The sequence below is a fragment of the Pan paniscus genome, chromosome X, assembly GCF_029289425.2.
Source record: "Pan paniscus chromosome X, NHGRI_mPanPan1-v2.0_pri, whole genome shotgun sequence".
Lineage (NCBI taxonomy): Eukaryota > Metazoa > Chordata > Mammalia > Primates > Hominidae > Pan > Pan paniscus.
In genome coordinates this window covers 71,898,942-71,914,009 of record NC_073272.2, presented here as the reverse complement: position 1 = coordinate 71,914,009, position 15,068 = coordinate 71,898,942, and the positions used below count along the sequence as shown (strand labels likewise).

The 15,068-nt window shown below is 44.8% G+C and overlaps 2 protein-coding genes across 3 annotated transcripts in view; one reads left to right on the top strand and one right to left on the bottom strand.

Moving 5' to 3' along the window:
• The window catches only part of PIN4 (peptidylprolyl cis/trans isomerase, NIMA-interacting 4), an 82,431-nt gene that overhangs the window by 23,428 nt on the left and 43,935 nt on the right, over window positions 1–15,068 (bottom strand). The gene's annotated exons all lie outside the window — the stretch shown is intronic.
• Window positions 53–15,068, top strand: part of ERCC6L (ERCC excision repair 6 like, spindle assembly checkpoint helicase) — a 35,820-nt gene continuing 20,804 nt past the window's right edge. The window contains exon 1 of one of the 2 annotated variants that reach the window (XM_003805256.5): window positions 53–1,718. In XM_003805256.5, the coding sequence (XP_003805304.2) occupies window positions 1,651–1,718 (68 nt within the window). In that variant the 5' untranslated portion in view covers window positions 53–1,650. Of the gene's footprint in view, window positions 1,719–2,512; window positions 2,729–15,068 lie in introns of those variants that run through there. The other variant, XM_055106305.2, reaches the window with a different exon arrangement.

The window sequence follows — 15,068 nt, the reverse complement described above, 5'->3', positions numbered from 1 at the left end:
TCCAACATTCCTTTTAACTCATAACGGTCTATAAATTTTATGAAAAGCTTAAAATTCTCTGGACATATGATGTATGACTGGGCCAATAGGTGAGTTTTCCAATACTGATGCTAAATTAGTGTCTTGAGGAGTCATGTCTGTGTTCTTAACAGTATATGAACAAGGACAATTTTTGTTGGCCCACAACCTCCTATTTAGTGTCACCCAAGCAAGCCACTTAAACTCAATCACATTTCCTTAAGCTCTAGGCTCTGCCTTCTTTTTAGGCTCTGCATTTGAAAATGACTGTGTCTTAGTTGGTGCTTCTGAAGAAATGATGACCACAGCACTACTTCTTTTTTTTTAAATTATTTTTGTCTTCCTTTTATTATACCAAGTATGTGAACCTAGTTACTTATTTCTTAAATAAGAACTTTAATTTTTTTTTTTTTTTTTGAGATGGAGTCTTTCTCTGTCACCCAGGCTGGAGTGCAGTGGCATGATCTTGGCTCACTGCAGCCTCCACCTCCAGGGTTTGAGATTCTTGAAGACCCTTCTCTCTTTCTCTCTCTCTTTTTAAGAAAATAAATACAGCATAACGCCCTGTGGAGAAGAAAAAAAAATTTTTTTAAAGAGACGGGAGTCTCACCATGTTGCCCAGGCTGGTCTCGAACTCCTAAGTGCAAGTGATCCTCCCACCTTAGCCTCCCAAAAGGCTAGGATAACAGGTGTGAGGCACTGCACCCAGCCTTTTTTTTTTTTTTTTTTTTTTTTTGAGATGGAGTCTCGCTTTGCCACCCAGGCTGGAGTGCAGTGGTGCAATCCCGGCTCACTGCAACCTCCACCTCCTGGGTCCAAGCGATTCTCGTGCCTCAGCCACCCGAGTAGCTGGGACTGCGGGCGCCCGCCACCACGCCCGGCTAATTTTTTGTATTTTTAGTAGAGACGGGGTGTCACCATTTTAGCCAGGTTGGTCTCGAACTCCTGACCTCACGTGATCCGCCCGCCCCGGTCTCCCAAAGTGCTGGGATTACAGGCGTGAACCACCGCGTCTGGTCGCTTCTTCAATGTTAGTTTAAATCACAGGGACTATGCCTCCCAGGGTGTTTGAATTCAAAGCACGGTCAGTGCCAGGTACTGGCGATCAAGGAAGGGAAGATATCTGTGGATGCGGGGCAGGGTATGGTTGGGGGACGCAGGCGTTGGAGATCTCCAGGGGTCGCCGCAATGACTGGGATCATATCGGGCAGTCTCCTCCACTCACAATGATGGCACACGCACGCGCGAACGAATTGGCTGCAGCATGGTTTGAATTGGATTGAAACGCGAGGGATCACAGACTGAGGCAGCACACTCCTCGTCTCGAAGGCAGAGATCACCTCCTGCTTCCTGGCGCGCGTAGGCGCAGGCGCCCACCGTCATGGGCGGGGCTCAGGCGGAGGCGTCGCAGCGCGTGGTCGCGGATTGGCCGGCCGCGAGGCCGTCGGTTGGCTGTGTCCCTCTCCACAGGCGCACAGAGCATGCGCGGGGCGGGAGTGAGCGAAATTCAAGCTCCAAACTCCAAGCTCCAAGCTCCAAGCTCCAAGCTCCAAGCTCCAAGCTCCAAGCTCCAAACTCCAAGCTCCAAGCTCCAAACTCCCGCCGGGGTAACTGGAACCCAATCCGAGGGTCATGGAGGCATCCCGAAGGTTTCCGGAAGCCGAGGCCTTGAGCCCAGAGCAGGCTGCTCATTACCTAAGGTATGTCTGGACCGCTGGGCGGGCCTAGCTAACCGACCTGGCCCAGGGTGGAGGTGGGGTGGCCCCCGGATCCTCCTGGGGACCCGAACTGTTGAGGCGGAGCCTTTTGAGACGCGCGCTCGTGCTCTTCTCGCAGTAGGGTGTGGGAGTCAGCTCTGGATGTTTGACCAGATTTCTAAAACCTGAGGAGACCCCGATGCCTCTTCTTTTGGGCAAATGACCCTCCAGTATGGGCTCCTTAAAAGCCAGAGCCTTAATTAATCAAGCCCTTCTTGATTCTTTTCAGCTTATCAAGCCCTAAGTCTAGGGGATACAGAGATGAGTAAAACAAGGTCCCCGCCCCCAAATTGTTTGTAATCTAGTAGTGGAAACGGATCTGTAAAGCAATAATTACTAGGTTTGATAAGTGCTGTAAGAGGTATAATGTACGTGCAGGGCACAGTGTTAGCATAAAAGAGGGAATGGCCAACTACAAGGGTGGTCAGCTAAGGGATGGCGTGGCAAGAGGAGACATTTGAGCTAGGCGTTGAAAAATGAGTAAACATTCACCAGTTGGCTAAGGGTGGGGGGCGTGGTAATGTTGGGATGAGAATTTAAATTTTTTCTTAAATCGTGGTAAAGTACCCATAACATAAATTTTCTCTTTTTGTGCAGAAACTGGGTTTTATGAAAAATAAAGTTTATCATCCTAACCATTTTTAAATGTACAGTTCAGTAGTGTTGACTACATTCATATTGTTGTGCAACCGTCCGTCATCTCCAGAACTTTTCTCATGTGGCAAAACTGAAACTACTCCCATTAAACAAACTCCCCATTTCCCCCTCCCTTCAGCCCCTAGCAACCATTATTCTGTCTCTGTGAATTTTACTGCTTTAATTTTTTTTGAGACAGGGTCTTGCTGTGTCGCCCAGACTGGAATTCAGTGGCCTGATCATAGTTCACTGCAGCCTCAAACTCCTGGGCTCAAGCAGTCCTCCTGCCCCAGCCTCCCTAGTAGCTGGGACTTAAGGTGGGTGCCACCATGTCCAGCCAATTTATTATTTTACTATTGTTGTTTTATATATATTTTTAGAGACAGGGTCTGGCTCTGTCACCCAGGCTGGAGTGCAGTGGCGCGATCTCTAACTCAGCTCACTGCAACTTCCATCCCCCGGGGCTCATGCGATCCTCCCACCTCAGTTTCCGGAGTAGCTGGGACCACAGGCGCACACCACCACACCCAGCTATTTTTTTTTTCTTTCTTTTTTTGATACAGTCTCGCTCTGTCACCCAGGCTGGAGTGCAGTGGCGCGGTCTGGGCTCACAGCAAGCTCCGCCTTCCGGGTTCACGCCATTCTCCTGCCTCAGCCTCCCGAGTAGCTGGGACTACAGGCGCCCGCTAACACACCCAGCTAATTTTTTGTATTTTTGGTAGAGACGGGGTTTCACCGTGTTAGCCGGGATGGTCTTAATCTCCTGACCTCGTGATCCGCCCGCCTCGGCCTCCCAAAGTATTTTTTTGTGTTTTTAGTAGAGACAGGGTCTCGCCATGTTGCCCAGGCTGGTCTCAAACTCCTGAGTTCAAGCAATCCTCCTGCCTCGGCCTCCCAAAGTGTTGAGATTACAGACGTGGGCTACCATGCCAGGCCTTTCATTTAGATTTTTCCAATTGTTTGCCATTATACTTTTGTTGTAATAGGCAGCCTTTGTGTGAATTTTTGTGCACTTTGTAACTGAGTGTACACTTTGGAATTCGGATTGCTGGGTCTTAGGGAATGTGTATTTAAAATTGCCATTCAAGAAAACCATGCCAGATTTTAATAAAGTCAATAGTGTGAGTAAGCATTTATTTATATTCTCCCAGGCTGGTGTGTGATGAGCTATATGAGTCAATTCAAAAGTTAAGATACATAATTTTACTTTTGAAGCTAAGACTTGTATTTTCTTCTACAGATGCACTTACATGAGTGAGCAAAGATGTGTGTGCATGTGTATACAGTAAGTCCTCACTTAACATTGTCCATAGGTTCTTGGAAACTGACTTTAAGTGAAATGACGTAGCAAAACCAATTTTTTTCTCATCAGTGTTGCAGCAAAATGATATTGAATGAACCAGTGTCATTCAAGGGCCTGCTGTGTGTCATTTTGCTTAAAGTTGCAGTTGCCAAGAACCTACTGACCACATTAACTGAGGACTTACTGTACATATAAACATATACCAGAGGTGTGTGCCACGAAGCCCGGCTAATTTTTAAAAGATTTTTGTAGGCTGGGTGCAGTGGCTCATGCCTGTAATCCCAGCACTTTGGGAGGGCGAGGCAGGTGCATCACGAGGTCAGGAGTTCAAGACCAGTCTGGACAACATGGTGAAGCCCCGTCTCTACTAAAAATACAAAAATTAGTCAGATATGGTGGCGGGCACCTGTAATCCCAGCTACTTGGGAGGCTGAGGCAGAATTGCTTCAACCCAGGAGGCGGAGGTTGCAGCGAGCTGAGATGGCGCCACTGCACTCCAGCCTGGGCAACAGAGCAAGACTCCGTCTCAGAAAAAAAAAAAAAAAAAAGATTTTTGTAGAGATGAAGTCTCACTGTGTTGCCCAGGCTGGTCTTGAACTCCTAGACTCAAGTGATCCTCCCAACTCAGGCTGCCAAAGCACTGGGATTACAGGTGTGAGCCACCATGCCCAGCAGAATCAGACTTTTTATTACACTTGCATTATTACACCACCGTTCAAGCATTCTACTCTCCATCTTCTGCCTTACTCCCTCTAGAATACCAATTCCAACAAATGTTTGATATTGTTGGGACCTATAGTTCATTGATTCCATCTTTTCACTGTTGCACACCCCTCAGGTTCTCACTTCTCTCCTTACATAGTTTGAAGTTCAGAGTCAATAATTGTGGAGGCTTCCTTGTATACAACTTTATTTTTTTTCTCTTTCACACTTAATTATACTGGCTTGGCAAGACCATAGCCTTCGTATGGTAAGCAGAGTAATGGCCTCCCGAGGATATCCACATACTAATTTCTGAACCCTGTGAATATGTTACCCTCATATGGTAGAGAGGAATTAAGGTCACTAACCAGCTGACCCTAAAATAGGGAAATTGGAATATCTGGGTGAGCCCAGTGTAATCACAGGGTGCTTAAAAGTGGAAGAGGGGCTGGGTGTGGTGGCTCACGCCTGTAATCCCAGCACTTGGGGAGGCCAAGGTGGGTGGATCACCTGAGGTCAGGAGTTCGAGACCAGCCTGGCCAACGTGATGAAACCGTTTCTACAAAAATAGAAAAATAAGCCGGACGTGGTGGTACACGCCTGTAATCCCAGCTACCCAGGAGGCTGAGGCAGGAGAATTGCTTGAACCCAGGAGGTGGAGGTTGCAGTGAGCTGAGATCGCACCGTTGCACTCCAGCCTAGGCTACAAAAGTGAAACTCCATCTCCAAAAAAAAAAAAAAAAAAAAAAAAAGTGGAAGAGGGAGGCAGAAGAGGAGGTCATAGTGACTCAGTGTGAGAAGGATTCAACCTGTCCTACCTGGCTCGGTAGATGGGGGAAGGGGCTATGAGCCAAGGAATGTGTATGGCCTCTGGAAGCTGGAAAAGCAAGAAGCACATTCTCCCCCTAGAGCCTCCAGAAAGGAACACAGCCTTGCTGCAACCTTAATTTTAGCCCAGTGAGACCTGTGTCAGACTTCTAACCTATATAACCTGCAAGATATAACCTGTAAGATAAAAGATAATACTTTGTGTTGTTTTAACATTTGTGATGATTTGTAACGGCAGCAATAGGAAACTAATACATTTTGCTAAATCCAACTCTGGCCCTCGCAGATGAACATGGTTGAAGAAACAATCATGTGACTGGTCTTACTTGAAATCCATCAATATCGATGTCAAGCAGGCCCTTCATGCTGCCTGGCAATCGTAGTACATTTCTCTAATGTATTCACTCATCCATTGTATTAGATGCCTGTTTCATACCTTCTTGCTTTTCAGACCCTTAACATCTCACCCTCATCTCTCTTGCTTCCAATTTCACTGGGTTGATAGAAGCAATCAGAAGACAGTTTCCAGAAGCTTCTTCCATATCAACCTACTTCCCAGCATTATTCCCTCTGTGTTCTTTGCCTTCTGTCCTGTTAGTATGGATGAACTCTCCATGCTTCTAGCTAAGGCACAACCCCTCCATTTGTGCAAAAGATCTCATCCCTTGTCACTCACTGGTATAAGGACTTCAGCCCACCAATTCTTTCATTGTTAAAAAAAAAATCCTCTCTTGATCCTATTTTCCTTTCCAGTTATTGCTCCATTTCTTCTCTTTCCTTTACAGCAAAATTCCAGGTGTCATATCATTGTCTACACTTGTCATTTCCTATTTCTTTCCTCCTAACTTCTGTTGAACTCGTCCCAATCAGGTTTTCACCCCATCACTTTACACAAACTGCTTTTATCAAAGTCACCAATGACATTCATATAACTAAATTCAACAGTCAATTCTCAATCTTCATCTACCTCGACGAGTAGTACTTGACGAAGTTAATCACTTCTCCATGAAACACATGATTCATTAGTCTTCCAAGGAGCCCTTGCTCTCCGGATTTTCTTCTTACTTCACTGACTGCTGCTTCAGATTCTGTTGATATTCCTCCTCATATCTTCTAAGATAATTTAAATCCCCAGATATGACATTTCACGCTGAAATACTTAAGTATATATTCCTTAAAAAGAACATATTCTTTTTTTTTTTTTGAGACGGAGTCTTGCTCTGTTGCCCAGGCTGGAGTGCAGTGGCGCAATCTCAGCTCACTGCAACCTCCGCCTCCCAGGTTCAAGTGATTCTCTGCCTCAGCCTCCCAAGTAGCTGGGATTACAGGCACCTGCTACCACGCCCGGCTAATTTTTGTATTTTTAGTATGGGGTTTCACCATGTTGGCCAGGCTGGCCTCAAACTCCTGGCCTCAGGTGACTCACCTGCCTCAGCCTCCCAAAGTGCTGGGATTACAGGCATGAGCCCCCTTGCCCGGTCAAAAAAAAAAACCATATTCTTACAAAACCACCATGCCATATCACACCTAACAAAATAAATGAATTCATTGATATTATCTAATACATAGTCCATATTCAATTTTTTTTTTTTTTTTTTGAGACGGAGTCTTGCAGTGTCATCCGGGCTGGAGTGTGGTGGTGCAATCTCGGCTCACTGTAAACTTCGCCTCCTGGGTTCAAGTGATTCTCCTGCCTCAGCCTCCCGAGTAGCTGGGATTACAGGCACCCGCCACCATGCCCAGCTAATTTTTTGTATTTTTAGTAGAGACAGTGTTTCACCATGTTGGCCAGGCTGGTCCTGAACTCCTGACCAGTGATTCGCCTGCCTCGGCCTCCCAAAGTGCTGTGATTACAGGCGTGAGCCACCACGCCCAGCCTCAAATTTTTGAATGGTTTATCAGGATCCAAAGAAGGTCTACAACTTCATTTGGGTTTTATGTTTCTTGAACTTCTAATCTAGAACAGTTCTCCCCTCCCCTCCACTTTTATTTCTATGACAATGATTTGAATTAGTGTGATGTCTTCCTTGTAGTGTCATTAGTTTGTTCTGTCTCCTATAATTTAAACTAAAGGCTTGATAAGATTAAGCTTCAATATTTTTGGCATGAATACTTTATAGGGAAGGCTGTGTAGCTATATTGTGTCATATCAGGAAGTATATAACGTCTGACTTTCCTACTTTCAATAATGCTATTGAAAGGTTGATCAATGGGTTCAGTGGTTACAATCTGATTCCTCCTTTGCAAAGTTGCATTTCCCCCTTATGATGAGGAAGTAATATGTTCAGGATAGCTTAGTATTCTGTGAATATCCAGTTCCCCACCAACCCATCAGCCTGTCATCCATTGATAATTATTGCTCAAATCAGTTTTTTTTTTTAAAGAGATGGGGTCTCCCTATGTTGCCCAGGCTGGTCTTGAACTCCTAGTCTCAAGCGATCCACCTGCCTCAGCCTCCCAAAGTGTCAAATCAGTTATTAGAGATTACAAAGTGGTGATTTTCTTTTCTGAGACGGAGTTTCGCTCTTGTTGCCCAAGCTGGAGTACAATGATGCGATCTCAGCTCACTGCAACCTCCACCTCCCGGGTTCAAGTGATTCTCCTGCCTCAGCCTCCCGAGTAGCTGGGATTACAGGTGGATGCCACCACACCTGGCTAATTTTTTGTGTTTTTAGTAGAAACGGGGTTTTGTCATGTTAGCCAGGCTGGTCTCCAACTCTTGACTTCAGGTGATCTGCCTGCCTTGGCCTCCCCAAGTGCTGGGATTACAGGCGTGAGCCACCAAGCCTGGCTGCAAAGTCGTGATTTTCTAGTTTCACCGTTCTTTGTGTATTCATTAGCTGGAATTCTATAGATGATCTTAATGTTGGAATGCCATGTCTTTTTTTTTTTTTTTTTTTTTTTGAGGCAGGGTCTGGCTATGTTGCCCAGGCTGGTCTCGAACGCCTGAGCCCAAGTGATCCACCTGCCTTGGCCTCCCAAAGTGCTGGGATTACAGGCATGAGCCACCATGCCCAGCTGTCTTTTTTTTTTTTTTTTTTTAATACTCCTTCCTTGGGTGATCTTATTCAGGTTCTTGGCTTTAAATCTCATCTCTGTGCTGAGAACTTTCACATTTTTTTAGTAAACCTTTTACTTTGGCATTATTTTATTTTATTTTTAAAGTTTTTGGGTTTATTTATAATTGACACATAATTATACATGTTTATGGAGTACAGTTTTATTTCTATTTTTTTAGAGACAGGGTCTCGCTCTGTCATCTAGGCTGGAGTGCGGTGGCGCCATCATAGTTCACCGTAATCTTGAACTCCTGGACTCAAACGATCTTTCTGCCTTGGCTTCCAAATGTGCTGGGATTACAGGCATGAGCCATTGCACTTGACCAGTTTTATTTTTGACCAACAATAATTGTATATATTTGTGGGGTACAATGTGATGTTTCAATGCACGTATACATTGTGGAATGATCAAATCAGGCTAATTAACATATCCATCACCTCAAATACTTATCATTTCTTTGTGGTGAAAAAATTTAAAATCCATTCTTCAGCCTGGCCAACATGGCGAAACTCTGTCTCTACTAAAAATACAAAAATTAGTTGGGTGTGGTGGTACGCATCTGTAGTCCCAGCTACTCGGGAGGCGGAGGCAGGAGAATCCTATGAACCCGGGAGGCGGAGGCTGCAGTAACCTGAGATCATGGCACACTGCACTCCAGGCTGGGTGACAGAGGGAGACCCTGTCTCAAAAAAAAAAAAGTTCATTCTTTTAGCTATTTTGAAATATATGATTCATTATTATTAATAATAGTCACCATGATGTGCAGTAGATCACTAGAACCTATTCCTCCTATTTAACTGAAACTTTGTACCATTGACTAACATTTCTCCTTTCCCCATCTACCCCTATCCCCCCAGCCTCTGGTAACTACTGTTCTACTCTCTACTTCTTTTCTAGATTCCATGTATAAGCAAGATCATGGAGTATTTGTCTCTCCGTGCCTGGTTTATTTCACCTAGCAAAATGTCTTTTAGGTTCATTCATGTTGCAAATCAGAATTTCCTGCCTTTTAACGGCTGAATAATTTTTCATTGTGTGTATATACCACATTTTAAAAATCCATTCATCCTGTTGATGGCGACTTTGGTTGTTTCCTTTTCTTGGCTACTATGAATAATGCTGCAGTGAACACAGGAGTGCAGGTATCTCTTCAATATACTGATTTCAGGTCCTTTGGAAGTACCCAGAAGTGAGATTGCTGGATCATATGGTAACTTTATTTTTAGTTTTTGGAGGAACCTCTGCACTGTTTTCCAGAATGGCCATACTTATATATGTATTTATTTATTTAGAGACAGGGTCTCCCTCTGTCACCCAGGCTGGAGTGCAGTGGCACGATCTCAGCTCACTGAAGCTTGGGGCTCCTGAGCTCAAGCAGTCCTCCCACCTCAGCCCCCCAAGTAGCTGGGATCACAGGTGCACACCACCACGCCTGGCTAATTTTTTGTATTTTTGGTAGAGATGGGGTTTTGCCATGTTGCCCAGGCTGGTTTTAAACTCCTGAGCTCAAGCGATCTGCCCACCCTAGGCCTCCCAAAGTGCTGGGATTACAGGCGTGAAGCACCATGCCCAGCCCAGAATGTCCATGCTAATTTATAATAGTACCAACAGTATACAAGCGTTCCCTTTTCTCCACATCCTTGCCAACACTTGTAAGAGTTAAAGAAAGAGGAAAGAAACAAAATGCAGCTCAACAGTTAAAGGCAGGTTTACTTCAGATAAAACCTGAGAGGGGCTTCTGGCCGATTTTTGGTCAGGAGTGCTTTCTCTTACAGACTAAGAGTATATATTGGTTTTAGGGTGAGGGGGCTTATCACAAGCTTGGAATGTTTCTGTGTGAGGGAGAGGTTTTATGGCAGGGTTGGAATGTCTCTGGGAGGAGAGGAGGTTATCTTGGGGCAGACATCTTTCCAGCCAAGGCGGGTTATCTCAAGGCTGCCATCTTCCTGGCCAGAGGGGGGTTATCTTGGGGCTAGCATGTCTCTGGTTGGGGAGGAGTTTGGAATTGTGGGATATGATGAGGTTGCTCTTCAAATAGCCTGATCAATCCTTTATTCTTAATTTTTTTATTTTTTATTTTTTTTGAGTCGGAGTCTTGCTCTGTCTCCCAGAGCGGAGTGCAGTGGCGCAATCTCGGCTCACTGCAAGCTCCTCCTCCCGGGTTCATGCCATTCTCCTGCCTCAGCCTCCCAAGTAGCTGGGACTACAGGCGCCCACCACCACACCCAGCCAATTTTTTGTATTTTTAGTAGAGATGGGATTTCACCGTGTTAGCCAGGATGGTCTCTATCTCCTGCCTCGGCCTCCCAAAGTGCTGGGATTACAGGCGTGAGCCACCGTGCCTGGCCAAGGTCTTGGACTTTTATAAGGCTTGGGGCTGTGTCTTCTAACGAGTTCTGTAGTTCTGTTGAAACAGCCTTAAAGTATGTTATGGAAGTGGCTAATCTGCTTGCTCTCAATCCAAGTCCAGAGGTTATACCCAAGGTGGCTATTAAGGGAATGACGTGGATGGCCCTTCCTTTTCTAACATATTGGATGGGTGGGATGGGCAAAGGTCGATCAGGAGGAACAAGTCCAATGGAGGGAGATAGATAAACTAGGGTACAGGTTCCAGTCCAGTTGGTAGGGAGACAAAGGTATGTGTTGGTGCCACACAAAAAGAACAGGCTTTTGTCGTGTATACAGGCAGAGATATGGAAAGACAGTAGGTGAACTAAACATGGGGTGTTTTTTCTTTCCTGTGGTTCATTACTCCAAATGGACAAGGAGGAGGCCAGGGAGACACCTACTATAGTAGAAATATAGGAAGAGTTACTTTTTACACATTTAATGCAATAGGATGTTGCACCATTGATATTGAGCCATGGAAAAAGGTGGGCACCAGGCACAGCACAAGTTAGGCCATAGGCATTGGCTGAGAGAGAGGCTGTCAAACGAGCCAGTTGCGGAAATGCTCCATTTGCTTCAGGTGATACTGGGTAGTTAACTCGGTTAGTTTGATGGTCAGAGGGGTGTTTAATAATGATAGTACGGTTGCGTTGGTTAGGTGTTAAGGATCCTATAGGGAGATTTCCTTCAGAGGCTGAAAAGCAAAGTGAAGCTTGTTGTAAAAGGGGGGTGTGTTTAGTTATAGGCCCTTTAATGGGAGAGTCTTGGGGCTTGAGGCGTTGCAGGGAGTTGTAATAGGTTTGAAATAATTTGTTAGCCTGATTGGCCCTGGAAGTAGGATAATTGCCGACCAGGGTGTCAGCTCTTTCAAGAAAGGAAGCTCCCTTTTGGAGTGTATAAATTAGGGTTATGCTCCCTGCTAAAAGGTCATGAAGGGATGCAGGAAGGGCTGTGTAGGCTGAGGAAGACAGCGATAAGCACATCCAGCATTCAGGAGCAAAGGAAGAGTTAGTTCGCAGCAAGAGGGATTGTGTAAGGTTTATAGTTCGAGCTTGAGAGCAGTGAGAAGTGGTTGTATTGGTGAGGTTGATGTACTTAGGGTATTTGTATTGAAAAAAAAACAAGCAAAAAGCGAAAAAGGTTATTTGGGTAAGAGTAAAGTCCTGGAAAGTTCCTTGAAGCCATAGGTCCCATAGAACAGTAAAGAGCTGATCAGGATATATAATGGGAGTTTCGTAAGGGTACCGCTAAAGGACTGTAACAAGGTTGATTAGGAAGCAATGAAAGTTTGGGAGAGAAAGACATAAGTGGTTTAGGTGAATTTCTCTTCCTTTTCTTCCAAGATTCGGGTGAGGCAAAGGGAAGTGGGTCCTGTGGAGACACAAGAGAAGGCTGAAGGGGTTTTGGATTTGGTTGTTTGGGTATGTGGCAAAGGGAAGTCTGTTTTCTTGAGAGAAGTATAATGAAACCAGCTGGGGAGTCCCTGGAGTTTTGCTGCTGTGGGTGTGGTAAGAATGATTTGGTAAGGTCCCTTTGTTAGAAATGCTTGTTCCCTGGTGCCATAAAGAAATAGCACTTGAACATAAAATTAATTTCCTCAGCAAGGCCATTTTTACTTTCTGCAGAAAGAGCACCCTCGCCAGCAGTTTTGCCATGAGAGTACACCGAACAAAGGAGACAGGGTCATTTATAAACTGACGCTTCCACCCTACTGCTGTGTCCAGTTTCCATTGGCTGGAACGGGACCTCACATTCTGTATTTGTCCCGATTGGCTAGCAACTTAGAACTTTTTAAAAGAGGCAAAGACAGAGGAGAACAAAGGAAGGAGGAAGTAACTTGTGGAATGCTGAGAAAGGTAAAAACACCTTCAAATAAGGAAGAGGAACAGGCTATGACCTAATGCTTGCTTGGACTAGTATAAGCATGCCAGGGCAAATATTTAGGCTAAATTGTAGGAGCTAAGAACATAAAGTACATTGATTTCTTTATTACGGCTGGCCGATATTTAAGGATGTTAGCACAGGTCTTTGAATAAATTTTGCTTCTAAGAGAAGTTACTATTTATTCCTAATTAGGTGGGGAGGAAAGTCTTTGAAGAGGAACCTCTACTTTACTTTTTACACCTTCCATTTAGGTGTGAGGGGGGAATTGGGGGTAGGACTGGGATCTTTTATGAGAACCCAGACTTCTGGCTATAGGAAGGGATTAGAGGAGTCAGTGATGGGTTGTGGCAGGTATTTGTCAGCATATTCCCGAATGAAATGGCGGATAATATACAGAAGAGGGGAAACAAGGGGAGTTGGTAGAGGTGGTGTTTGACCCTGAGGTGGAACAAAAGGGGCCAGTGGTTTCCCATACATGAGTTCAAAGGGGCTGAGCATTAAGGGTTTATGTGGGAATGCCCAAATTTTTAGAAGGACCAAAGGCAAAAGTGTAACCCAGTCTTTAAGAGTTTGGAGTGAGTACCTGGTGAGGGTGGTTTTTAGAATGCCATTCATTTTTCCAACCTTTCCTGAAGATTGAGGTTGATAGAGGATATATAGCTTCCAGGTGATATGTAGAGCTGGTGCAAGTGTTGAGTAATTTGAGAGATGAATTCAGGACCATTGTCGGATTGAAAAGAAAGAGGCACCCTGAACCTGGGTATGATTTCCATTATTAATTTGGAGGTGACAGTAGAAGCCCATTTGTTGGTTGTGGGAAAAGCCTCGACCCATCCTGAAAAGGTATTGACGAGAACTGGAAGAAACCGAACCTTTTTAACTGGGGGCATATGGGTAAAATCAATTTGCCAGTCCTGTCCTGGAAGGTGTCCCCTGGCTTGATGGGTTGGGAAAGAAAGGGATTTAGTGTTGGAGTAGGGTGAAGCCTTTTGGCAAGTAGAACATTGATGGGAAATGGCCTTTAGCTGTTCCTTTATATCTGGGGTTATGTGTATATGGGAGCTTAAGAAATGTTGTCAAGGGGAATGGCTAGTATGGAAGAGGTTGTGAATGTCCCATAAAAGAGCAGTTTCTTCAGGGTCAGGTGGGACTAATTTGTTTTGTACAAACCAGTATGGGGGTTTGACTTGTGCCCCCGCTGTGATTAGTTGCTGTATTTGGTGTTCTGGATAAAAGGAGGGGATATGTTGTATGAGGCTTAATAGGTATTGGGGGATTGGATGGTTGGTTGAGGCTTGTTTTGCCCAGTACTCAGCCTCACGGTTTCCTATTGAAATGTGGTTTTTATCTGATTGATGTCCTTTGCAATGGATAACTGCAACCTTTTCTGGAAGTAAAGCTGCCTTTAGTAAGTGATGAGTTTTTCATTAATGATAGGAAATCCCTTAGCCGTGACATAGCCCCGCTTGCTCCAAATTTGGGCATTGGAATGGATGGTGTTATAGGCATATTTAGAATCGGTGTATATGTTAACTTGTGTACTTTTTGCTAGGGTTGGTGCTCTTATTAGGGCAAATAAATCTGCTTGTTGGGAGGATATGCCCAAAGGCAAGGGGGCAGCCTCTACGACTCTTCTAGGTGGGTATCATCATGATATCCCTCAATGATAGCATACCCTGCTTGGAGGGAAGGGTTTTCTGATGCACTGCCATCTATAAACCAATCTGGGGCTTGCTTTATGTGAGTGGAAGTAAGGGGGTGGAACATACTGAGAGAACTTTCAATTAAATTCAAGCATGAGTGTTGGTCAGTGTCTAAAATTGGTCCTGAAGGCAAAAGAGTGGCAGGATTAAGGGGGGAGCATCTATGAAGAGAGATAGAGTGTTGAAGGAGAGGTGAATGTAAGGCCTGCATGCAGGAGGATGAGATGGAGCTTAGCGCCTTATGGCTGAGTATATTTTGCAGACTGTGAAAAGAAAATACCTGAAGGGGTTTGTAGAATGTGAGTTTTTGTGCCTCAGGGATAATTAGAGGGGCTGTGACCAAAATTTTTAAGCAAAGGGGCCAGCCTTTGTAAATGGGGTCTAGTTGTTTTGAAAAATATGTTACCAGTTGGAGGGAGTCTCCCATGGGTTGGGCTAATAGTCCAAGGGCCTGATTATGAGAACTGTGTAAATATAGATGAAAGGATCTCAGGGGGTTTGGAAGGCCTAGAGCAGGGGCCTGTAATAAGGCACGTTTTTGGTGAGAGAAAGCATGATAAAGGGCTGGAGTGGGAGTGAGTGGTTGGTCAAGATTGCCTTTTGTGTGTTCATAAAGGGGTTTAGTGATAATGGCAAAATTTGCTATCCATAATCAGAAATATCCCACTAATCCGAGGAAAGAAAGTAAGTCCCTTTTTGTTTTAGGAAAAGGGATTTGTTGAATGCTTTGCTTTCATGCTGGCAGAATTTCTCAAGTATTTGGAGTTATGATTAATCCTAGGTATAAGA